The sequence below is a fragment of the Dermacentor silvarum genome, unplaced genomic scaffold (genome assembly GCF_013339745.2).
Source record: "Dermacentor silvarum isolate Dsil-2018 unplaced genomic scaffold, BIME_Dsil_1.4 Seq329, whole genome shotgun sequence".
In the NCBI taxonomy this organism is placed as follows: domain Eukaryota; kingdom Metazoa; phylum Arthropoda; class Arachnida; order Ixodida; family Ixodidae; genus Dermacentor; species Dermacentor silvarum.
Window position 1 is genome coordinate 1 of NW_023606060.1, and position 25,726 is coordinate 25,726.

A 25,726-nucleotide genomic window follows, 5' to 3' on the forward strand; every position below is an offset into this window, starting at 1 on the left:
TTTGCTACAGCTTCGCTGGTCATCCGCCTTCAGAGGGTGGAATGGCTCCTCATTTTCTTCCTGCTTCCCTCTTAAACGTACACGTACAGGCTCCTTATATAAACAGACAGAGTGGAAGAGGGACTAGCCAAGTTAGCACAGAGTAACAGACGTGCACGCTCGCATACATGGAGAAAAAGTGAAGATGCAATGCTAGGTACCGCTTTGTTCTCCTTTTTGTGTTTGTTTTGGCGTTAAGTGGTTGACTAAGTATACGGACAGTCAATCTCTCCCTCTATTTCTCGCTCTCTTGGCTCAATCCGACCGAAGGGGAGCTTAGCGAGCATGGGCGGCAAGCATGCACACGTCTAATGTCAATGACAGAGAGATGGACAGAGAGAGTTTGGGGCTGACGTCAATGTTTATGTCACCATGAATAAAATTGAAACGAAAACTTTAGTCGTGCCAGTTTTGCTCTACTTTGCAGTGTTAATAAACCAGCTCTCTTTTAATAATTTAGTCAATGAATCCGTTAATTTGTATTTATTAAAACATAACCTTATTGCCTTCCTCTGCACTCCTTTCCATTCTTGCAATGAGTTATATTGTGTACGGAAACCAAACAATATTGGCGTGCTCCAGCACTGTTCGAACAAGCATTTTGTAGGCGAGCAAATTTTATCTGGGGCCGCAAGACGAAGGTGTCTTCTCAGAAAGAAGAGTTGGTTTAGTGCTCAGCATGTACATTGATTTCAACTTAAGGCTATTTTGTTAACATGGCTTTCCTATCGGAGAGCGTATGTTAAAGTGACGCCTAAATATTTACGCTGAAATGCACAAGTGAGAGGTGTGTCATTAATAATGTAAGTAAACTCAGATATCTGTTTCTTTCTTACTGTTAGCGTTACAGATTTTTGGGCATTTAGAGTCATCTGCCACTCCTGACACCAAGAAAAGGCAGAATTTTGTATATGGTGATTATCACTGTGATTAATTTCGCGGTACGAAATACAATAGTCAGCGAATAGACGGATGTTACCATATAATCGGGAAGGTAAATCATTTATGTATATTAAAAATAAAGCTGGGTCCAAAACTCTGCCTTGGCGCACTCCTGATGCAACAGGTGCTAAATTGGAAGCTTTGTTATTAATATACACGAATTGTGAGCGGTATAGATCGGCACAGTGACTCATGAGTGCACTCACTCACACTCGCACTCATTTCAAAGGGGTGAGTGCGAGTGAGTGCCAGTGAGTGTGAGTGGAGGTGAGTGCGAGTGAGTGCCAGTGAATGTGACTGTAAGTGAGTGCGAGTGCGAGCGAGTGCCAGTGAGTGTGAGTGCAGGTGAGTGCGAGTGAGTGCCAGTGAGTGTGAGTGCAGGTGAGTGCGAGTGAGTGCCAGTGAATGTGAGTGCGAGCGAGTACCAGTGAGTGTGAGTGCCAGTGAATGTGAGTGCGAGCGAGTACCAGTGAGTGTGAGTGCAAGTGAGTGTGAGTGCCAGTGAGTGCCAGTGAATGTGAGTGTAAGTGAATGCGAGTGCGAGCGAGTACCAGTGAGTGTGAGTGCAGGTGAGTGCGAGTGAGTGCCAGTGAGTGTGAGCGCAGGTGAGTGCGAGTGAGTGCCAGTGAGTGTGAGTGCAGGTGAGTGCGAGTGAGTGTTAGTGCAGGTGAGTGCCAGTGCCAGTGAGTGCCAGTGAGTGTGAGTGCAGGCGAGTGCGAGTGAGTGCCAGTGAGTGTGAGTGCAGGTGAGTGCGACTGCAAGTGAGTGCCAGTGAGCGTGAGTGCAGGTGAGTGCGAGTGCGTACCAGTGAGTGTGAGTGCAGGTGAGTGCGAGTGAGTGCGTGTGAGTGTGAGTGCAGGTGAGTGCGAGTGCAAGTGAGCACCAGTGAGTGTGAGTGCAGGTGAGTGCGAGTGAGTGTGAGTGCAGGTGAGTGCGAGTGCAAGTGAGTACCAGTGATTGTGAGTGCAGGTGAGTGCGACTGCGAGTGAGTGCCAGTGAGCGTGAGTGCAGGTGAGTGCGAGTGCGAGTGAGTACCAGTGAGTGTGAGTGCAGGTGAGTGCGAGTGAGTGAGTGTGAGTGCGAGTGAGTGCCTGTGAGTGTGAGTGGAGATGAGTGCGAGTGCGATTGAGTGTCTGTGAATGTGAGTGGAAGTGAGTGCGAGTACGAGTGAGTGCTGTGAGTGTGAGTGGGGGTGAGTGTGAACGTGAGTTAGTGCGGGGCCCGGAAAAAATTATGGTGAGTGAGTGTGAGTGAGTGTTCTCCCACACTGCTGACCTATGAGCGTAATGAAGCCTTTCGCATCAAAAAAAAAATGCACCCTCTATGTAGCCTACCTCTCATGTGCACATATACCCTCCCAGCACTAATGACGCCGCCGATTGTCACTGTAATAGGTGTAATCAGCATTGGGCGGTTCACTGACACATGTGCCATGAGGGGCCATCTTAACATTGTGGAGTGCCGTCAAGACGAAGTAGAAGTGGCGCGAGTACCGGAGGAGAAGAAGAAGAAGAAGTTCAATAAAATGGAGGAACGGCTTTATCCGTCTCCGTTGAGTTCTTTACATTTTGGCGCAGTCGCAGAGGATTAAAACTAGTGCGCGTTGAGAAGACTCGCCGAACGGGAAGATGGACACGCCGGGTAGCTACCATCCCAGTGACAAGAGCGACGCTGACTCGGGCAGGTCTTCTACATCGATCGAGCCGCTCATCGGCGTCACCAGCAAGGCAAGCTCACGCGAGTGTCCCTTGACAGAGAGAGGTACGGCTGAATTTCGCAGTTTGATGCACCATGACGAGAACTACTGTCAGACACCGTCCAATAAGTTACCTTCTGGACAGAATACCATATCTATTATGATTGACTTACTGCAGATGCAGTCAAAGCAGGTTGAACAACAGTCACAGCTCTTGAACATATTGAGCCAGGCGGCATTACACAGAGCCGTTCCAAAAGGTGATGCCATTAAGCCAGACCATTTTGATGGTATATCAACGGCTGCCACTATGTGGATTGGCTTTTATGAATATGCCTGCCAACAAAATCGATGGGATTCGGACGATGACAAGATAAGAAACCTCAGGCCATTTTTGTCGGGAATTGCAAAAAAGTGGTTCGACATGAGAATCTTAGACCACCTTAGTGACACGTGGAGTCAATGGAAACAGAGCTTCCTGACATCGTTTGAAATTAACCGGTTAGAACGGTGGAACAATGCCATTTTGTTTAGACACAAAGTCAGAAGCCTTCAAGAATACTTTTATGAAAAGTGAAGGCTACTCCTGCTCGCTGACGCAAACCTTCCTGAGACATCAATTGTGCCACTGATTATGCTAGGCATGAACAAAGACACAAAGACTGTCAGAAACAGCTGCTGGCCAGATCTCCTAAGACCGTCGAGGATCTCTTGCTCGCCCTGAATAACGTTGTTGTACACTCCCTTGCGCATGCCGACCGACATCTAACTACGCGGAAGAAAGCCGAAAATGTTGGTCAAGTGGACGCCAACAGCATAGTAACCCGAGAGCAGATGAGCGCAGAAGCGAAAGAGATATCACTTGGGAGTGAAAGGATGGAAAGCCAAGTACAGTGTAAGGACAGTGCATCTGTGTCATGCAACGACAGAGCTGTTGTATATTTATTGAAGGCTAACCTTCTTCATGCCGAAATGAAAATTAATGGCAGAGGCACGCATGTGCTAGTGGACACAGGAGCGTCTGTGAGTCTCATAAATGAGGTCCTGGCAGCCAAAAGGGAAATCCGACAAGATAAAGCAGTGGAGGTGCAAAGTTACGACGACAGCAGAAGAATTCTGCATTACTGGACAACAGTGATTGTTAAATACCAGAATCGAACAATCGAAGTTAAGGCACTTGTAATGAATGACGTGAATTTTTCTTTCATACTGTCAAGGCCGGACATGAGGCGCCTTAAGTTAAACATATCTTGGAAAGATGAATTAACTATCGACTCAACTTTAGAAGAAAACTGCTTGGCACAAGAAACGCAGGTTAGGACGGTGAGAAACGCCGACGAGATACTGACAACGTATCCTGAGCTCATATGCGTTGGAGCATACCCTCCTGCAACTCCTTTCCTGGAAGTTCCATTCAAGCTGCGAGACACAAATGTAGTCCGCAAGAAGCCCTATCCGCTATCTCACAAGAAGAAAGTATGGCTCAAAAACGAACTGCAACAAATGCTAGATGCTAACATCATCAGGCCCTCGACATCCCCGTTTGCATCACCTATAACAATTGTGCCTAAGGAGGACGGTACTTTCAGGTTGTGCACGGACTACCGATTGATAAACCGACAGACAGACTTGTTTCCATTTCCTATGCCACGGATCGATGACATAATTAGTGAAACTGGAGGATGTCAGTGGGTTTCGCGAATCGATCTCTGCAAAGGTTATTGGCAAGTTCTTTTACAAGAAGAATACAAGAAGTTTACAGCTTTTGTTACACCGTTCGATGTGTACGAATACAACAGGCTCCCATTTGGCTGGAAGAACTCGGCGCCTGGTTTCAAAAAATGATGAACAATGTTCTATCTGCTTGTACCGAACAATTTTGTAACGTCTATGTGGACGACATAATTGTGTACTCTAAAACAGAGGACCAGCACGCAAAGCATTTATCACAGGTTTTGGAAGCACTGAGTAAAGCCAAGTTGAAGATCAATGTCAGAAAAAGCGCGTTCTTCAAGCGGTCTGTGGTATTTCTGGGCAGAGTGTTTGACGGCCACACGAAAAGCACCAAAGCAGAGTCTGTCGAGAGGATAAAGACATTGCCTCGGCCGTACGATTTGCATTCATTGCGAGTTTTTCTAGGTCTGTCTGGACACTTTCGAGCCTTCATACCACACTACGCCACCATGACGAAGTGCTTGACTTCTCTCACACAGAAAGGTGCACCGTTTGTTTGGAGTGAACAATGCGAACAAGATTATCAAGCACTTGTCAACATCATATCTTCAGATCCGGTCTTGATACTTCCGGACTTCGAAAACCTTTCGAGCTCTGCACGGACGCATTAATTTATGGAACTGGGGCTGTACTCTACCAACGGGATGACTCACAGCCACCAGCGCGCCAACTCAAGGCTGTGGGTTATTACTCATACACATTACGAAAGCGCAAGAAACTACCCTACTACGGAAAAGGAAGCGCTTGCAGTGGTATTGGCTGTAAGGTATTTCCGAACCTATCTTGAAGGTCGACAGTTCAAGCTGTTTACGGACAACAAAGCACTTACCTATCTTCTCAATCTCTCTCAACCGAAAGGCAGAATTGCAAGGTGGATCAACGAACTGCAGCAATTCACATTTGAAGTGACCCACAGACCAGGGGACAAGCTACCAGAAGCTGATGCATTATCGAGGCTGCATATTCCATCAGCAGCAAATACGAAAAAAGTGTGCACCATCGGCATCTGGGAGGGAACAGAGGAAATTCGACCACAGGGCGAGAAGTTTTACGTGCCAGAAACATGCCGGCCAAGAATCTTGTGACTTTACCACGACAGCGCCGAATCGGGTGGGCATGACGGATTCTCAAAGACGTTCAGAAAGATAAACCAGACGCTTTACCTGGAAAGTATGAAAGAAGACGTACATGAATATGTCCGAACTTTGCACCTGTGTCAAATGGCTAAAGCAAAATACAAACCTAGAGGAAACGAAATGGTCATTCCCAAGTATTCAAGCGTACCCTTCAAAGTTGTGCACCTCGACTTCACTGAAGTCAAAAAGAAGGGGGAAGGCGTGCGGAGGGCGCAGGCTTTCCTTGTCACCATTGACGAATGTACAAGAATGGCAGCAGCTAAATGTGGAAAGGAGGATCCCAACTCTGTAATCGCCCTAATGGAACGCGTCATCTTCAAGACAACTAAAGTATTGGTCTCTGATAATGGACCTGCTTTCCGTAGCGAAAAGCTCAGAAGATGGGCCGAACAGAGAGGCATCACTCTAAGGTTTTCGACTCCGTATCATCCGGAAGGCAACGCACTCGCAGAAAGGTTAATTCGCGACCTCAAGAAGTATTTGGATTTATAGCCTACCTTCCCTGGTGGATGGAAATGTGCCTTGGAAGCTGCAGTGACTCACCACAATAACACCTACACGGAGGGGTTGGGCTGCAGTCCATACTTTTGTGCAAATGGAACAAGTCCTTGGCTTCCTGCAGATCATCAGTTAGGAATCGCCGGCCGCGTTATTCTTCTAGAGACCCCCAAGACAGCCGAAGAGCAAATGAAATATAAATGTGGAATGAAGAGAAACTTCAACAATAGGCACTATCATAAGTTGCCTGTGTTTGAACCTGGAAGTTTTATACTCGTCAAGAAAGGACTGAGCGGCTCCAAGTGCCAATTTAGTGGTCCATACATGGTCACCAAAACGGCAAGCCAGCAAGGAATCCTCAAGTCAGTGTACTACGAGACTCCGGCGAAGACGATCGAAGTTAGCTCCATTGGGAACATCATCCCATACCATCCCAGGAGGGATGGAGTCAGAGGCCCCGGAGAATGTGGAGTGCCGTCAAGACGAAGTAGAAGTGGCGCGAGTACCGGAGGAGAAGAAGAAGAAGAAGAAGTTCAATAAAATGGAGGAATGGCTTTATCCGTCTCCGTTGAGTTCTTTACAAACATTATAAGCCTTAATAACTTCCCTTTTCCTTTGGTAACTGGACTTCTTTAGTACAGTATCATCATCACCCTAAATTTTTGTCCACTGCAGGACGAAGGCCTCTCCTTGTGGTCTCCAATTAACCCTGTCTTGCGCTAGCTGATTCCAACTTGCGCCTGTAAATTTCCTAACTTTATCACCCCACCTAGTTTTCTGCTTCCTCAACTGCGCTTCCCTTATCTTGGTATCCATTCGGTAACTCTAATGGTCCACCGGTTATCCATCCTACGCATTACGTGGCCTGCCCAGCTCCATTTTTTCCGCTTAATGTCAACTAGAATGTAGGCTATCCCCGTTTGTTCTCTGATCCACACTGCTCTCTTCCTGTCTCTTAACGTTAGGCCTAACATTTTATTGCGATAGCAATTATATGGACACTCAAAGAGGATTTGTGCCGTCATCCTCGCCGTCGCCGTGAGGTTTCGTATGACGTCAACGGCGATGAAATCGTCGCCGCACGCCGGGCGCTGTCTGTGCGAGTGAAAGGGCGTGAGGGATGCGCGCTTTCACGGGGAGCGAATGCATGGTGGAAAACAAACGCGCATTCTGCGCCGTGCTCCCTGAAGGGCTGCAGAATGAAGCGTCTCTTTCCTCCTTTACAATCACCATATATATAGAGCAAACGCGACTTCTTCCGTCGCGCGAAAAGCCATGGGGGGACGGGAAGGAGGGGAGCGACGTTTAGCTGCAGCACCAAATTCGTATTTATATAAAAATGTTGCGAGGCGAGAAGGTGGTAAAGACTTCCGGCGCTGATCAACGAGTTTCCCGTTCTGATCTCGTCGAAAACCTCCGAGCCGCCCCCAGAGGCCCTAGCAACAGTCACCAACGCCGCGTGCGTTCGGTGCGAACACGGGCAAAATGGCGACGGCGTCAACAACAGTTCTGCGCGTTGCTGGTGCTGCTGCATGTCCAAGTTTATACAGCTGATAAAACTGCCATCCTTACTCCGTATAGCTCTCTACTAAGTTGCTATCGCAATTGATGCTTCGCCTTTTGGGTGAAACTGCAACATTTTTTTCGTTCCATCGCTCTTTGTGCGGTCCTTAACTTGTTCTCGAGCTTCTTCGTTAACCTCCAAGTTTCTGCTCCCTATGTTAGCACCGGTAAAATGCAATGATTGCACACTTTTCTTTACAACGACAGTGGTAAGCTCTGAGTCAGGATTTGGCAATGCCTGCCATATGCAATCCAACCCAATTTTCTTGTGTAAATTTCTTTCTCATGATGAGGGTCCCCTGTGAGTAATTGACCTAGATAAACGTACTCCTTTACAGACTCTAGTGGCTGACTGGCAATACTGAATTCTTGTTCCCTTGCCAGGCTATTGAACAATATGTTTGTCTTCTGCATATTAATCTTCAACCCCACTCTTACACTTTCTCGGTTAAGGTCCTAAATCATTTGCTGTAATTGGTCCCCATTGTTGCTGAATAGGACAATGTCATCTGGAAACCGAGGGTTGCTGAGATATTCGCCGTTGATCCTCACTCCTAAGCCTTCACAGTCTAAGAGCGTGAATACTTCTTCTAAGCATGCAGTGAATATCATTGGAGAGATTGTGTCTCCTTGCCTTACCCCTTTCTTGATAGGTAACTTTCTACTTTTCTTGTGGAGAACCAAGGTAGCTGTGGAATTCTTGTAGATATTTGCCAAGATATTGACGTATGCCTCCTGTACTCCTTGATTACGCAATGCCTCTATGACTGTTGGTGTCTCTACAGAAACAAATGCCTTTTCATAATCTATGAAAGCCACATAGAGAGGTTGATTGTACTTTGCAGATTTCTCGATTACCTGATTTATTGATCCATCGTAGAATACCCCTTCCTGAAGCCAGCCTGTTCTCTTGGTTGGCTGAATCAAGTGTTGCCCTGATTCTATGGTAAATTATCTTCATGAATTGTCAAAATACTGGGGAATAACTTTGTAAATAATGTAAGAGAAAGTGTGAGCAACTTTAGTGTTAAAACATTGCTGTTGGCTCTGTCTTGACATTATCATTCCAATGCATTGTTACTTCTTATTTTTTTTTTTTTTTTATGCGTAAGCATTTCTATGGTTGCCCAACAAGAAAACTGTCCGGCGTCCGTCCATCCTCCGCGGATTCTCCGTGTCCATCGTGGAAGGATTCTCGGGCGGTTTCTCGTTGGATAACCATAGAAATGCTTATGCAATTTAAAAAATATGAGAAGAAGCAGAAAACAAGTAAAGTGCAGCCTGGCGGTTCGCAAACCCGTGATCCTTGTTGCTGAGAGGCCGGATTTTCCGCGAAGCTCAGCCATTTAGTGGCTAAGTGTGATTTACAGGTGACATTTCGCTAGTAGCACGAACTCGTTACAAAATTCAGCACAAAATCGTCCCAATATTTTTAGATTCATCATCATCATCAGCCTATATTTATGTCCACTGCAGGACGAAGGCCTCTCCCTGTTATCTCCAATTACCCCTGTCTTCTGCCAGCTGATTCCAACTTGAGCCTGCAAATTTCCTAACTTCATTAAAAAAAAGAAATTAAGAAATTCTTAAATTAGATAGAAACAAATGCTAAGTACCGTGTTTGCTGCCACACAGCCAGCAATGTATATGACTTCATTCGAAAATTCGTATCCAACCGAATATTCTAACGTTTTCGAATGTGTATTTTTCGAACTTTTCGAATATTCGCACACCTCTCATTGTGAGCGCTTATTCGGCTATCTTCCCATGTAGTCACATTGTAGGCACGACCTTATCTGTTGCAACAGTGTTATGTCGGGGACGGTGCGGCGAACGGATGCACCACACCACACATCGTAGCCCAGACGAACGGGAGCCCTTTATTGAAGGATGTCTGTCCTATATATACATACTATATCGAGTGTGGCGCCACATCTTGGCGTCTACAGCTAATCGCAGATGATGGCGGCACCTGGTGCTATTGCACGACACTACATCTTTCCCTCCCGGAAGAAACGTATGAATCATTAGAAAGTCCAGTCCGCACAAAGCAATCACAATTGCAGTCACTGTCTGTACACAGAAATCACAAAACAGTCACTATCTGTGTGACACTCACTGCTGTCAAATCACTGCACGTAATCTTGGAAGCGCACTGGAGGGCTGCGATTTCTCCTTGGCCGGTCAGGCGGTGGCTCGGCATCGAGTTCCATTGCCTTCTACCGGTACACTGCACTCCACCGTGCGAGAGCCTGAAGCCAGGGTATGCGGTTGCGAACCTTGCGGCTGTGGTGGGCTCGGCGGCACGGGTAGTGGTACAGGGCGTGAGGGAGACGCAAGTTGATCAGCGGAACTCGCTTCCTGCGTTTGGTGCGGACCAGCAGGCGTAGGATCCAAGTCTTCGATGGTACATCTCTCCTGTGACAGTCTGTCAACGGGGGCATGTCGTGCGCGCCAGAGATGTCTATGTTAGTTTCCTTGCTCTGGCGATGCCTCTTTTGGTACCGCTGACAGCTGCGAAGCGTTCCAGGTTCGACCGTCTTCCAGACAGAAAGACCAGCGGCCGATTCTTTTGAGGATTTTCAATGGGTGGTCCATACTTGGAGTGCCCTTTGGTCCGGGAATTGGTTTTTTTCACTCGTACGTAGGTGCCCACTTGGAACTTGGGGACCCTAGCAGCTCGCCGTTGATCAGCGTAGGCCTTGCTCTTCCGTTGATGCTCTGCGACTCTTTCCTGAGCACGCTCATCTCCCGCGATGGATTTGTGCTGAAGTCGGCCGTAGGCTGACCAATTACATCCAGCGATGTTCTCATGTGTCGGCCATGTAGAAGAACGGCCGGTGAGAGACCGGTGGGTGCTGTGAGGGGTGGCTCTGTATACTCCCAAGTATTCAGTCACAGTTGCCTTCACTGGGCGCTGCTCCAGCAGGGCCAGTTGAATGTACGACTTCAGTACCCCGATTAATCTTCCACTAGACCATTTGCCTGTGGGTGGTATACGGCAGAAAAGATGTGCCTGATTCCACGGTCTTCAAGGAAGGATTCAAATTCCTCGATGTGAACTGTCTGCCGTGGTCAGACACTATCTCTGTCGGGTAACCCTCACGTGCGAAGAGTGAGAGTAGAAACTTCGTCACCGGCGGGAGGTAACATCAGCACAAAAAGCCACTTCTGGCCATTTTGAGAAATAGTCAACTACTGAAATGACGAATCTGCAGTCTGTAGGTGCACGCTCGAAGGGACCAACAATGTCAATAGCTATCTTGTCCCAAGGTTTGTCAGGAAGAGGGATTGGCTGCAGTGGTGTGGGCGAGTTCTTGGCACTTTTGTCCGCGCTCTGACAAATGGCACAACTGCGGATAGTTGTTTCAACGTGTTGTCTAACCCTGGCCACCAATACTTCTCTCGTAGCGTTGTTTGGTTTTCACGATACCAGGGTGTGATTCGTGAGCCAGCTGGACAAAAGTGGCTGTGAGCTTGGCGGGGACTACGATGCGCTCAGTACGCAAGAGTATGCCATCAACCACTGTCACTCCTTTCGGACTTCAGTAGTAGGGAGTCAGGTTAAGTGCCAGGTTTTTGCGTGGCGGCCACGATGTCTGTACGTAACGGGCAACGTCTTGGAGAGTGCTATCCTCCGCGGTTGCATGCTTCAGTTCATCGTGATGTACACACATTACCAGAGACACTATTTCTTCTTCTGACTCGGGGCCACCTTCAGTGTCTGGAAGAGGTAGCCGGGACAAGGCATCAGCTACCTTGTTGTGCTCACCACGCCTGTACTGCATCGTGAAGTTTGTACCGCAGTAACCGTGCAGTCCATCTTGCTATGCGGAGTGGTCGCTGTCCTGTGCCTTGAGAAGAAAGCAGGGCTACTAGAGCTTGGTGATCCGTTTGCAGAGTAACTGGACGACCCCATAGGTACACATGCCATTTCTCTAGAGCCCACAAGCAAGCTAGAGCCTCACGTTCACCAGTCGAGTACTTCCGTTCTGCTTCCGTCAATGTTCGTGACGCGAATGCCACAGTTCGAATGTGCCGACCATCAACTTGTTGCAGTACCGCACCTAAACCATATGCGGATGCATCGGTGGCCACAATGACGGGAAGTGCTGGATCGAACATTTGTAGTACCCTGTGGGAGGCTAGGAGGTTCTTTACTCTTGTAAGACTGTTCTCAGCAGCAGTGTCCCAGATAAAAGGAGTGTCCTTACGAAGAAGTCTGCGCATGGGCTCCACTTCCTCTGCTAGGCGTGGAACAAATCTAGCATAGTATTCTACTAGTCCCAGGAACGACCGGAGCTTGCCAGCATCTGTAGGGGTGGCAGCGTGAACAATGGCGTCAACTTTGGTCTGAAGGGGTGCTACTCCTTCGGCCTAACGCGGTGACCAAGAAACGAGAGTTCGGATGTGTTTGAAAACACATTTGTCATTTAGCTTGAGCCCAGCGTGTGAAATTCGTTGCAGGGACTTCCTCTAAGTCCGCATGTGCTCTTTCTCCGACTTGCCGAAGATGATGACGTCGTCCAGGTAGCAGAGAACGCCTTTGCATCCCTGTAGAATTGACGTCATGAGTTGCTGGAATGCTGCTGGTGCTGAGGCTAGGCCGAAACATACTCTCTTAAATCGAAAAAGGGCCATCGTGCGTTATGAACGCTGTAATATCTCTACTATCTGGATGAAGCAGACCTGGTAGTATGCGGAGGCCAAATCCAACTTAGAAAAGTAACGGGCACCGTTCAGGGCATGCAGCAACTCTTCTGTGGTGGCAGGGGAAAGCTGTCGACCACCACAGCTTTGTTAGCTTCGCGGAGGTCCACGCAGATGCGAATGCTGCCATCTTTCGTGCGAGCTGCAACAATAGGGGAAACCCACTCTGACGCATTTACGCATTCAATGACATCAGCAGAAAGTAGGTTCCTCAGTTCGTCGCTGACTGCTTCTCGCACTGAAAGTGGTAGGCGTCTGAGCTCTGCGTGACAGGAGCTACCGACTGTTTGAGCTTGACCCGATGCTGGACACCTTTGGCAAGTCCTAGCTCTGGTGAAAACAAGTGTTCGAAACTTGGCCCATAATGAAGTAGCATACCAAACTTGGGTGGACCCAGTGGTGGCTTCGTGGTGGGCGGAGACAACTTGTTTGTGTTCTGCGAATGCATTTCGGGGCGTAGGATTTTGGGGCCTTTTGTGTCGACGTTCGGTTCAACGGCCATATTAAGGCAGCGCAATTCTGTGCTACAATCTGGAGACCAAGAGCTTTTACAGCATCAACACCCAAGAGTGATGTTCCACCTGGTGTAACGTGAAACGTTACTACAGCCGTTTCTGATTTGTACGTTACGAGGGCGGTGAACTGGCCATGCACAGGAATTTTCCGACGTGAAAAATCAGCAACGTATTTGCGACTTTTTCAGCTCAACTTGGTCTCTGAACCGCTCCTAAAGTTATGTTCTCCCATTATCGACACAGCTGAGCCAGTGTCCACTAAGAATGTTATGACGCACGGGCGTGATGCCAGAGCAACAGGTTGAACCCCGACATCAACGTAGACGCCCGTACGCTTCTCAGCGTGAACAGTAAAAATATTCACGACACTCTCAGCGTCTTCCTCTGAAACGATTTCGGCAACTCGAGGCCGGGCGTCTTCCACGTCCGCGACGCGAATTTCGGCAGTACTGTTGAAAGTGGCCTCGGCGGCCGCACGCGAAGCAGGCTCGACCGCGGGCTGCACAGGCTGACGGCTGGCAGTTTTGTGCGCCGCAGTTGCCGCACACGTTTGTGTTTACGGAGTACGGGACGACGCGCTAGCAATCTCCGGCGCAGGCGGACGAACGAAGCCGGAGCGCGAAGAGCTAGGCGTACTACGTCGGTCGGTACTGCTGGACTGGCGTACATGTCTGCGACGGCCTGTCGGGTTGCGTCCGCGGTTATGTTGTGGTACTACTCGATCCACAGGGGCTGTTCCGAGAGCTTCGGATTCGCGCTGCACTTGCTCGCGAAGAAGCGCTATCTCCACGGCGCGGTCAAACGTGAGCGCGTCACCCTCGAGCAATAGCCGCTCCGTAGGCGCGGGCATGTGACCCCGGCGACGAACTGGTCGCACAGATTTGTATCCGCTTGCGCGGCAAAGTTGCATGACGAAGCCAGTTCGCGAAGCGCAAGAGCAAACTCCGATATCAGCTCACCGTGCAGTTGACGACGGTCACGGAAGCGATGTCGCTCGACGCGTACGTTGCAAGTAGCGGAAAAGTGTCGAGCCAGGGCTTGAACAGCTGCGTCGTACTCGTCCGGTGGCTGTGCGAGCTCGGTATCGGCTTGTTTGATCTCTGTCGTTCCAACTGCAGCGGTGGTTGCAGAAGGCGTAACCGTCTGAAGGGGGGCGGTTCCCGCACTCGGATGCGCGGGCGGGTGGTCTGGGGCGTTCGATGGTGGTGGCGGTGGCAGGGCGTCGAAAATTCGTTGTCCTTCAGGTCCGAGGCAGTGCAGAAGGAGGGCTCGCGGCGGGCCGCCGATAGCTCAGACGCTCCAGAGGCGAGCGTGAAGTTTTCAAACAGGCGCAGCCATCGCGGCCAGGGGATGGCGGCGTGCCTGGTGAAACGAGGAACGGCGGCGGCGGCGAAATTCCGGGTAGCATCCTCGTCGCCAGTTTGTTATGTCGCCGGACGGTGCGGCCGAACGGATGCACCACACCACACATCGTAGCCCAGACGAACGGGAGCCCTTTATTGAAGGATGTCTGTCCTATATATACATACTATATCGAGTGTGGCGCCACATCTTGGCGTCTACAGATAATCGCAGATGAGTGGCGGCACCTGGTGCTATTGCACGACACTACAAACAGCTTAGTAGTTACTTTTATTGTTAAACAGTAAGGTATAATGCTCTGTTATGTAGCAGGTCTATGTAATTTAGTATTTGAATTGAATTATGTGGTCTTACGTGCCAAAACCACAATTTGATTATGAGGCGCACCTTAAGGAGGACTCTGGATTAATTTTGACCACCAGGGGGATCTTGAATGTGCCCCCAGTGCATGGGGCACGGGCGTTTTTGCATTTCACCCCCATCGAAATGCGGCCGCCGCGGCCGGGATTTGATGCCGCCTAGCAGCTTGAAACCATAGCGGCGAAGCTGCCACGGCGGGTAAGTAATTTAGAGAAATCTACGAGGGAACTGCATGTCATGCAGTTCTTAGGTCGTAATTTAATGTATGATTACACAGAACAGATATGCTCTCACTGGCATCACTGTGAAATTCAATAGGCTTTCCTATTTACACAATTTTATTGCTGCTTGAACATGCCGAATTTTTATTAATGCTACGTCGATGTTAAAACTGAGGATGACGAGGCAGCCTCATGACGACACAGTAGTAGTTATTATGACAACGGCCGTCGTCGGCGTAACGGATATATTGACGCACGAACAAAGAAAGTTCAGTGCTGGTGCAAAAAAGAGAAAAAAAATCCGGGATTGTTCGTGCCAAAGCCACGATCTGATTATGAGGCACGCCGTAGTGGAGGACTCGGGATTATTTTACAGCGAAGCTGTTAAGGGCAAGGTTCCAGGAGATCGCTTCCGTGTAGGAGACCGATCGGCATGTACAACAATCCAGATGCGTCACGCCACCTTGTGGCGTCGGCATGGCGGCATTTTTAAACTTCGGGATCATAAAAAACTTGTGCACTACACCGTGCTTTTCGCAGGAACTTATTTTTGCTTCTTCATTACGTGACGTAGCTCACCCTGGCGGGCACATGAGCGCAGCAGCGCTAATACACACGCTGCGATTGGCGTATCTGTGTCAAAAAAAAACCTCATAGTCTCTCCTATACCATGTGTAGGTTCTTTGTCTCTGCATTAGCGCACATCGGTCCGGAGCGTCGTGCCCCCTTGCAGGTACGGCTGAAAGTCACATTGCTCCGAAGCGTAGTGCCACCTTGTGGCGCCCTCCGGGGTTTCGCGGAGAAAAGGGAATGGGCGCTGCAGCAGCTAAAGGATACCACCAACGATGAGCGAGCCGCGGACGCCAAGTGTAAGCGTGCTGCCCACCAGGACCGCGAGGCGGAAAGAAATGCGAACCGTCCATGTGGTGCCGATCCCGCAAAATTGGAACGTTTCACCGGAGCAACGGTCAATCACCAGCTTCCCTGGTCATCCGCCTTTATAGAGTGGAATGACACTGAATTTTTTTTAGTGTATAGCGCACCTAATGTATGACAGACAGGCGTTCTTGCATTTCACCCCCATGGAAATGCGGGCACCGTGGCTGGGATTCCTCATGCGTAGCAGCTTAACACCATAGCCACTACGGCGGCTTCCAGTTTCGATCGCTTAGCTGTTGTCTCAGTTATAAAAAGAGCGCTGTGCATTGTCTGCTGCTTCTTCATTCATCGTCTACTTGCGCACAAATCAACTTCAAAATAGAAGATTGAATTAGTGCCAATCACATAGCAAAGATCCTTAAAGCTCAGCTTCTTGGCGTCGAACTGGCAGCCGTAATTTGTATTAGAATGCCATCAGCAGCGATAGCATGACTGATAAATGTCACCACTTCCTGCCTGTGCCTGCACAGAATGCATGGATTGTCGGCACATCAATATGACATACGAGCTGCACTTATTTTTAGCACCACTCGTGCAATATTTAGTACTTCTGCTGCCAAATAATTATGTCCACGATGTTTGAACTTACTGAGGGTGTCATGCTTTGTGCACATTTTGTACATCGAATATATATTTTTCTTATTCCTGGTTTCAATTCTCTCTGCGAAATGTGCCAAAAGAATCGCAACGGTTTGACACCATGCCTTAAAGACTATTTTACGAAAGCATTTGAGTCGCATTCATCGTGGGCTCTTAACGTGGTTGTTTTCTATGTGTAACAACGAAACCCACGATCTTGCAGTGTATTAGAATGGATGAAAATAGTTGCACGCAGCCGTTAGGCATTTTATGGCGACGTTAGTGCGCATAACACTGAGAAATTGTTCGTGCAACATCATAAAATGACGACGCCCGTGTACCAATATCCTCTGATATTACTAGGCAAGTTACATTGTATTTCATCTTATTTGAAATATTTTAAGGCACAATTACAGGTTAATTGAGTGCAAAGGGCTCCCGTTTTGTCGTGGTAATTTTGCCATTTACTTTGTGCACCAACTTCTCTCTATGATGTCAGGCGTTCTGCGGTTTAGTAAAACTCTTTTTTTGCATTTTCTTGCAGGTGACCCCTGTCCGCAGCCGCAGCAGATAAACAGCTCCGTGCTGGAGCCCTGCATGATCTTGGATGGCTGGGACTACTTCAGGGGCAACGAAGTGGCATACATCTATTCCTGTCTCATTCTGGCCTTCATACCGATAAGTGTGTGGACGTGCCATTGTTCAGTGCACGAAATTAACAATTTAGATGATTAGTTAGCACTCTCTTTCAGCTGGAAGACTAACAGTTAGTTGCATACACAACTAAGTGCTTCTTCAGTGCCACTTAGAAGCAGTTGTCTGCGAACGAAATGTAATAGACGATTCAATATTGTTTTAGCTTGATCAAACTCTAATGGTAGTCTACTTGCATTCACTATGCACTCTCTCTTTAATTTGCATGTGCATATTACTTGACGTAGCGAAGTCTAAGAATAGTAAACTAGCTGTAAAATTACCTTTTAAAAATTAACTATGTATTATGCTAAAAAAACCATCGTACTGTTTAGAGTGCCATCGGAAACTGCATATAGAATACTTTGAAATTAGCGCAAATAAGATTACCTGTGTGAACTATTACTGTGCGCAGGTATTGCTCTTGGCCTAGTTGGTAGAGGTTCATCTTGATACAAATGGAAGAAAAGAAAAGGACACATCAGAATATATAAAAGAACAGGTGCTGACATGAGCTTTAGCTTGCGAAGCCAGTTGCCTTGGTTGCCTTTTATGGCTTACCAATCACTTGATATTTTTTTACACATACGGTACATGTTTTAACAAACGTGTTGTAATTGCCAATGCCTCTATATTTATAAAACACTCATACTATCATATTTGGGTCAACTTCTTTCGCTGCTGGTATGTGGGGCACTTCCCTTAGTAGAACAGCGTATTTACACTAAACTATGTGTCGTTATAAGGTTTATATATTCGCTCGCTTTGATTGCAATAATTTTTAGTACAATGGTATGAGAGACGTTTGTCGTATTCTTGTGTTCTTGCAGTATGTGCAGGGCTTGGTTATGGTGTCATAAAGCTCCAAAACAAGAGACGACGGATCATCAAGGCCAAGAAAGAGATGGCAATCGGCAAAAAGTACGACAAATTATGTAAGTCTTGAACCCGGTGTCCACTTTTGGTGATGACGGCGCACTGCGTTGGAGTTATTCTTTGGGGAATGTTCTAATGGGGGGCGTTAAGGGGGTTATGGAATATAGCTTCCACCCATTATCTGTTCCTCTTGTCCATATTTTCCCTATATGGGATATTCCCAATTTTCTTTCTCTTTTCGCTACGCCCGATAGTCGTGATATAGAAGACACAGGTAACACACGCATGCATAGCCACTGTTGAGCACATGCGTAGCGACAGCGTATCAGAAAGATAAATGCCAGCTGTTGGCACGACCAAAAGTGTGCAACATCTTGGGACACTGGGCACATTCCTCCTAGCTGGGTGGAGCCCTCCGCGATTTGTCAAACATTTCTCCGACTTGTCAGGCGACGTCACGAAATCTGCATAAATTGCTGTGTGATATGTGTGTACATGCTGTTTACGCATGGCCGAAGAAAAGGAAATAATTTCCAATTCTGTCTTTTTCGCATAGTAGGAGTACCATTGTAGCACATATTAGACCAGAACGCAAGAAGGCCCATCAAAGGCACAGACACGACGCTATGTCTCTGTCAGCGCCGTGTCTGTGTCCTTTGGGTGTCTTCTTGCGTCTTCGCCTATATGTGCTGCAATCATACCCTGAGATGTCATACCAACAAGCCGGCATTTCATCACTAGTTGATTTGCCTTTTTGGCGATTAGCCCTGCGCTATCGGCCAAAATTTTTCTTGCCGTGCCCACTTCGCCTGTGTGTCACGCGAGGTCGCTAAGCCCCAAAATCACACCACTTCCAAGCGCCGCATTCTCACTTTCAAGATTCCTGCTCCTTGCAACCACGTCGTCCAGTTTCTTCTTGTGCTCCTCGATCGAACTGAAGGCAAACTCAAGACTTTGTGCCATATTTCTCTGCTCGTTTTTTAGGTCTCGGATTTCATTTCACACATCCCTTTGAAGGGAATCGCGGAAAGTTTTTATTCTTTCAACTCTTTCAGCTTGAGTAGTTCTGCCTTCATTTCATTGTTGAGCCTAGTTATATATTTTGTCATTTTCCGGTATACAGACGGACAAGTACAAGTAAATTCGAAATTCACTATTTGACAGTAGCGACGAAGCCTCGAGATTTAACAGGGAAATAAATAGGCAGTACAATGCAAACACTAACCTGTGATAAGAACGCCGAAAAGTTAAGCCCGTGCACACAGCTGTCGCCGCTACTGAGAAGTGAAAGCTGCGATGACCACGTTGCTCCTTTTATAGCGTGCACAATGGGGCGTTCAGCCTTGCCGCAGGCAGCCGACAATGGTACCATACCCTGGATTTCTTCCGAAAAGCAGTGGAAAAGCGTGTGTCCAATCTTAGTCGTTCCAGAGACGGGAAGGTAAAGACGATTGCACACACATCATAGACTATAGCGTTAGCTAATTAAGCTGGCTTTCCTTGTCCATCGGCTGCTTGCATCGGCTGTACGTTCTCCCATGATGCTCCTTTTCTAGAAGCATCTCATCTCGCTGTCCGACGAAAGCCGTCAATCAGGAGCCGCTGCCTGGCAACCACGCCGACTTCGGCTAAAAAAGAGGCTGAATATTCAAGCCCCCTGTAACGTGGGTCAGCGAATAGCGTCGCGGAGCAAGCACGATCACAACAATGCTAAAAGAATAGTTTATTTACCGTATGCTCAAATTCTTGCCTGACCACCACGGTTCTTCGCGAGCGTTTTCTAGGTTAGAGCGGCACCTTTATATGTTTGTGTGCTTTTCTTACCAGCTAGTATAATTTCCTTGTGTGCTTCTTTCAACTGCCTTCCTATCCCAAGTTTTCTCTGTCTCTGCTGGTATCCTATTGTATCGAGCGGAGACATCCCGCTGCTGTTCTTTAAAGGTTGGTAAACCCTGTCATACTCTCCTCATCACTTCATTTTTTCTCACCAGCTTCAGTTCTTTATTGCGACATCAAATATATGGATACTCCAGGCGCATTTCTGCCATCGCTGTCGCCGTGAGGTTCCGTATAAAGTCCAACGGCGATAAAAATTGTCGCCGCGCGCCGTATGCTGTATGTGCGAGTGAAAGTGTGCGAGGGTGAGCCGGCATCTCGCTCACGCAAGCCAATGAAGCGGTAAGGAAGCGCGCCGTCTGCCATGGCGCGCATCTCTCCGTGGGAAGGGAAGGGAAGGGGTGGGAGGGAGGGGTGGGGTGCGTTCTACTTCTGGCGGCCGTGAAAACACAGCGCGTGGTGGACTGTGTCCCCGACGCAGATGGCTTTCAAGATGCAGCAGCTCGTGCGAACGCGCGTGGACGCTCGGAGTAAAATGCTGAAAGCATTTTAGCAAGGTCAGGTTCTTTGTATGGGTCTATCGTTATCGCAAATCTCCAACCAAACCTCTCATATTTCAGGGAATCAGTAAGGCACGAGCATGAAAAAAAGGAACACATCGTCATCCTCTCATAAAGCCAAGGAAACCATTTTGACGTTCTTGAAGTGTTAATTGTCACCCGATACATTAGAAACATTTTCTTTGTTCACTGGAATGCAGATGTCAAAGAATGGCTGCACCAGAACCACAAGCGGTTTGTCAAGGTCAAGATTGGACCAGATGAGTCTCTATCCACAGTGAATCGAAAGGGGGAAATCCTACGGAAAGTTGATTTCAAGTCTGTCTCAGCCCTTGTAGTAGAGGTCACCACAGACATGGCGAAGAAGCCCATGTGTCTTGTGCGATCACCGAGAGACCATGATCTGGTGAGTGTCATAAGAGCGGAACAAGCATAAGCGACCCATTACCGCAATTCTTCTGCCCAGCTGCACAAGTAGTTTGGCCACTTATATGTGATCCGTGGGCTCACAGTTATGAACATTGACGCATTTGTTAGCTGTCTAGGCTTGCCTTTTAGCGACAGTCCTATAACCACTGTAACAAAATCAAGGAATATCATACTCAATGGTCACTCCGATCGCTGTTCAGGAATTTTAAACAAGATGTAGTTTTCTGAACAATATTAGCTAAAAATGGGCAGTATTCGACTTTAATGTTGTTTATTTGTAATCACTAATCACATCTGGTAATGTAACTTTACATAACTGACAAAAACTTGTTTTTATGTAGAAATCGTGGTACTAGTCAGTGTTTAGCAGATTTACTGTAGAATGTTTTTAGGTATCATGTACCGCAGTAAAAAATGTGTCGGAACGATTCTATGTAACGGTCAAAATAAAACAAACTCTTACCAAAGCTTGAAGGAAACGCACAAATAGGCAGGCATAAACTAACCTATTTAACAGCGCATTTTTTTATTGTGATAGCAATTATATGGACACTTCAGACGAACTTCCGTCGTCGGCGTCGCCGTGGGGTTTCATATAAAGTCCAAGCGTGATAACATCGCGGCCGTTTGCCATAGGTGCGAAGAAAAGCGTGCCTCGCTCACGCGACGGCCGAGTATGGGGAGGAAGGTTAACTTGTTTTTCTTCCTCTAAGGCCGCCCTATGCTGGAAGTAATCTGCGGTGGGTGCAAAGGTTGGGCAATGACGGCTTCGAGTGCGCTGCGTTCTCACGTGCCCAGTTCGCGTTTAAGCGAGCGGCAGCATGGGGGACTATTCGCCCACCGCTGCTGCCGCTCTTCTTCACGCCAGCGTGTTGAGTGTGAGTGTCCACGTTCACCGAGTGAGAGGCGTTCATGTTTGCCTGTGCGCGCGTGACGCCGATGCCATGCTTGTTAATTTAGTTAGTAAGCGAATGTTTACAGCAAATTATACGACTGATAATAGTACTAACCTTGCTTTGGATAGGTGTCTAATAATTGGCTATCGCAAACACTGCTTCTCCTTTCGGATGAAACTGCGACATTCTACTGATTCCGCAGGTTCCTTGTGTTTTTCCTTTCGCTAAGAAAGGCAGCCTTGATCAAGAGCAGCTAAGTTGTGAGACTTGCTTGTTCAACTCGCAGTAAACATTTTGTCACTCATATTATTGCTGACACGCTTTAAATAATCAAATTTTGATCTGGTCAAGACCTTCAAGCATCGCTCAGATGTATGTACTTCTCTCTGTCATGTAAGTAAGATGTAAGTACTGTCTCTCTAATTATGCAATGGAATAATCATAATCTTCTTTCAGTGGTCCCATGCCCATTTTGTAGCTTGCAGCTATGAGAGAAGCATTCTTCCTTCGTGCCTTGATGTGATATTTTTGAGTGTGCCCTATCCAAATGTGAAACTTCTCTCAGGTTCTTCAGTTCGACAGCGTCCACTCTCGTAAAAAGTTCCTGAATAAACTGGAAAGCTTCCTGGTGAACCGGAAGAAAACACTGGAGAGCATCAACACTACTCGTGACACGATGCTAGCCAACGCCGAAACAAAGGAGAAGCGCCAAAAGCGACTCGAGCACTTCTTCCGAGAAGCATACGCACTCGTGAGTACAATTCAGAGCACGGCTGCCAGTGACTACCTTCTTATTTACTACCAAAATTTGTCTCCGAAATTAGGAGTCAATCTTCATTCTTTGTCGGCCAAGTTATAGATCGGGATGTTTTAGATTGTGCGCACGGAAAGCTTGAGGACCCAAACAGCCGTGGTTACAATAAAAAGCAAAAAGGTATGCAAAAGAAACAGCTGCATGTGGCGCTTTGCGTGCTTAATATCTCAAACTCCCTAATGTGAACACGAATATTGCTTTTTAACAGCTTAAGCCCACCGTAATTTGTGGTTCGTATCGAGAAACAACAAAGAAATAACTTTGCAGGATTCGAACCCGCGTACCCCCGGTCCCAAAGCGAGCGTCGTAACCACTAGGCTATACAGCCACGCCTGCAGGTTGTACATTTATTTGAACCATATGATTGCGTTCGAGCGTCGTCGTCTTCGTGCACAGCTGGCACGTTGGTACACTCTGCGAAGTGAAAAGGTTTTGCGCGCTATGAGAGCCAGAGAGAGACGCATTCACGGAGCGTGTCACCTGGAAAGCGGTGTCGGTGTTGCAAGCTGCGCTATGCAAAGCGCAGTGATGGCCGTAAGTTCGAGACGCGCGAAAAGAAATTTTTATCATCATGAGTAATAAGATGAAAAGTTCGCACGCACTTCTGGAAAATGCTGGGCTACAATCGCCCAGCTTCGCTGTTTCAAGCGTTGCGTGGCCGAGTGCAAGGTTAACGTTTTTTTTAATAGCTTTCCATATTTTCGCTGTGGTGCTAAAACTTTGAGCTATCATTAATAACGAGGCATGAATAATTTCTTTATAACAAACTGGCGATGGCATGTCTTGTGCTAAAAGCTTGGAGTTATCATTAATGACGAGGCATGAATAATTTCCTGGTAACAAGGCAGCATGCGCATAAGGGGTTTCCTCGTGCCATGTGAACGAGGAAACCCCTTGTTCACATGGCACGGTCAGATAGGCACAAACACTGGTGCTATACTTCTTTCCTTTAACCTGTTTTCATGTACGGGTCTTCGTCCAACTCGCCTAGCTTCAAGGTGCTGCTCGTGCATACATGGCACGACTGAGGACACGGCGACCGCTGCACTCAAGCAGGCAGTCACATGTATTAACAGCGAAGCTGTTTAAGCCAGCCCTAATTTGTGGTTTGTGGTTCGTATCCAGAAACTATCTAGAAATCGCAGATAATCTTTCTTGCCGAGGCGGGACTCGAACCCGCGTACCCACGGTCCCCAGGTGAGCGTCGTAACCACTAGGCGTAACGTTGCGAGGCGAGAAGGTGGTAAAGACTTCCGATGCTGCTCGACAAGTTTCCCGTTCTGATCTTGTCGAAAACCTCTGAGCCGCCCCAGAGGCCCTGGCAACAGCCACCAACGCCGCGCGCGTTCGGTGCGAACGCGGGCAAAACACCGACGGTGTCGACAACAGTTCTGCACGTTGGTGGTGCTGCTGCATGTCCAAGTTTATACAGCTGATAAAACTACTATCGTTACTCCGTATAGCTCTCTACTCAGTTGCTACCGCAATTGATGCTTCGCCTTTCGGGTGAAACTGCCACATTTTTTTTTTTCAGAGTTCTCTGCAAGATGTCCCAGAAGAACACCCCGCTCCAGCAATCTAAAAACATGTGTTCAATGGTCTCTGGTTTTTTGCATAATAAACAGTTAGTACGCCACGGAACAAATAAACCCCTATCTTCTAACTATGTTTTAACGGGCAAGGTTCCTGTGTGCAGCTTAAAAAAAAGATTTTAACCCCTGGCACAACGAGCATTCTTTTAACGCGTTTCAAAACATCTTTTCCTGGGCCTACACAGTATAATTCATGGAACAATGGCACAGGAAATAACACATCAATGAGGTCTTTGTAAAGTTACTTACGTGACACCTCGGTCAAATATTGCAAAGAAAAGCATAGTGATAAGAAGCTGAAAGATGTAACTACTTCTTTTAGATATCCCCGTACTGGTCCTTCCTCATACACCGAAGACACAACAAATTCCGGTAGCACTTTACCCAGCCTTAGTGAATCATAGTTCTGAGAAACGTGTCATCTACATCTCGGAGAAAAACAAATCAATTATTTAACGAGTTGTCCTACATATAGATGCATTAAACCAAGCCCACCATCACGCACTGTTAAATAGATTTGTACGGCTCATTTTTGCCCATACCGAGCTCCAAATAAAGACCGCCAACACTCTGCATTTTTTTGTACATTTAACCTGCTGCAATGTAAAACTTGCATTACATACCATAGCTTGCTTGCGAGAAATATGTTGCAAGTCGTGGCCCTTGCGAAAATGGACTTATCGCAGCCTTTCCATTTTTGTGCTTTGTCACGCAACACTTCTGTTTGCTTCTTCCAATAAGGCTCGCTGTCACAGTAGTACTGCAGGGGCACACCAAAATATTTTGTCGGTTTTTGACTTGTTCTCGTGCTTCTTTGTTAACCTCCAAGTTTCTGCCCCATATGTTAGCACCGGTAGAATGCAATGATTGCACACTTTTCTTTTCAATGACAGTGGCAAGCTCCCAGTCAGGATTTGACAATGCCTGCCGTATGCACTCCAACCCAAGTTTATTCTTCTATAAATTTGCTTCTCATGATCAGGGTCCCCTGTGAGTAATTGGCCTAGATAAACGTACTCCTTACCCGTCTTTACAGTACCCGTGTAGGTACTCCCATGAGTACCCGGGTTCAAGTCCCGCCTCACCAAGAAAGTTTATATTTTTTTAAGCGAAGCTTTATAGGCTCACAAGTTTTGGTGGTGGTGTTGGTGTCACGCTGAAAAGTGGGCCGATCTTTGAACGCGCCCTTGAACTACACTTGTCACACGTGGGACCCAAAGAGACAAAATCACCAGCCCTTTCCCCTGCCGAGAAAATTGGGGTAAGCGAAGCTTGTTGTCCGATTATAGCGTGAGGGCTTTCGAAGCCCAGGCGAAACGTCAGCAAAGAGCCGTGGACCCCGAGTAGCAGGAGCGCGATGTTGCAAACGTCAGCGAAGAGCCACTGACCCTGAATTTAGGGAAAACAAAGCGGAACGCCTGTGACAGTGTCGTCTTGCCACAAGCTTCGCTTACCCCCATTCTGACGACAGGGAAAGGGCTCCGAATTTTTTTCTCTCTCTCTGTATATTTCTCTCTCTCTCATTTTATCTTTTCTTGGCCATAGCAAGTTGTGTTACAATCGTCGGTACAATGCAACCATATGGTTTCCATAAATGCATGTTCTGCAAGCGTGAGCTTTTTTTGCGTGTATGCGTTAAGTAAGGTACGTGGCCGGGAACACTACTTTCTCATCATTGACCCAGCACTTATGCAATCGCCGTGTATTGGTTATCCTTAAGTGACTTAATTGTGTGT

The 25,726-nt window shown here is 47.5% G+C and overlaps 1 protein-coding gene across 1 annotated transcript in view; it reads left to right on the top strand.

Annotated features, from left to right (window-relative positions):
- Positions 1 to 2,609: 2,609 nt before the first annotated feature.
- Positions 2,610 to 25,726, top strand: part of LOC119434940 (dual oxidase) — a 28,693-nt gene continuing 5,576 nt past the window's right edge. Inside the window, exons 1-6 of the mRNA XM_037701943.2 lie at positions 2,610 to 2,708; positions 15,510 to 15,645; positions 16,794 to 16,976; positions 17,818 to 17,922; positions 20,460 to 20,665; positions 22,150 to 22,335. Coding sequence (XP_037557871.1) covers positions 2,610 to 2,708; positions 15,510 to 15,645; positions 16,794 to 16,976; positions 17,818 to 17,922; positions 20,460 to 20,665; positions 22,150 to 22,335 — 915 coding nt within the window. The remainder of the gene's footprint in view (positions 2,709 to 15,509; positions 15,646 to 16,793; positions 16,977 to 17,817; positions 17,923 to 20,459; positions 20,666 to 22,149; positions 22,336 to 25,726) is intronic.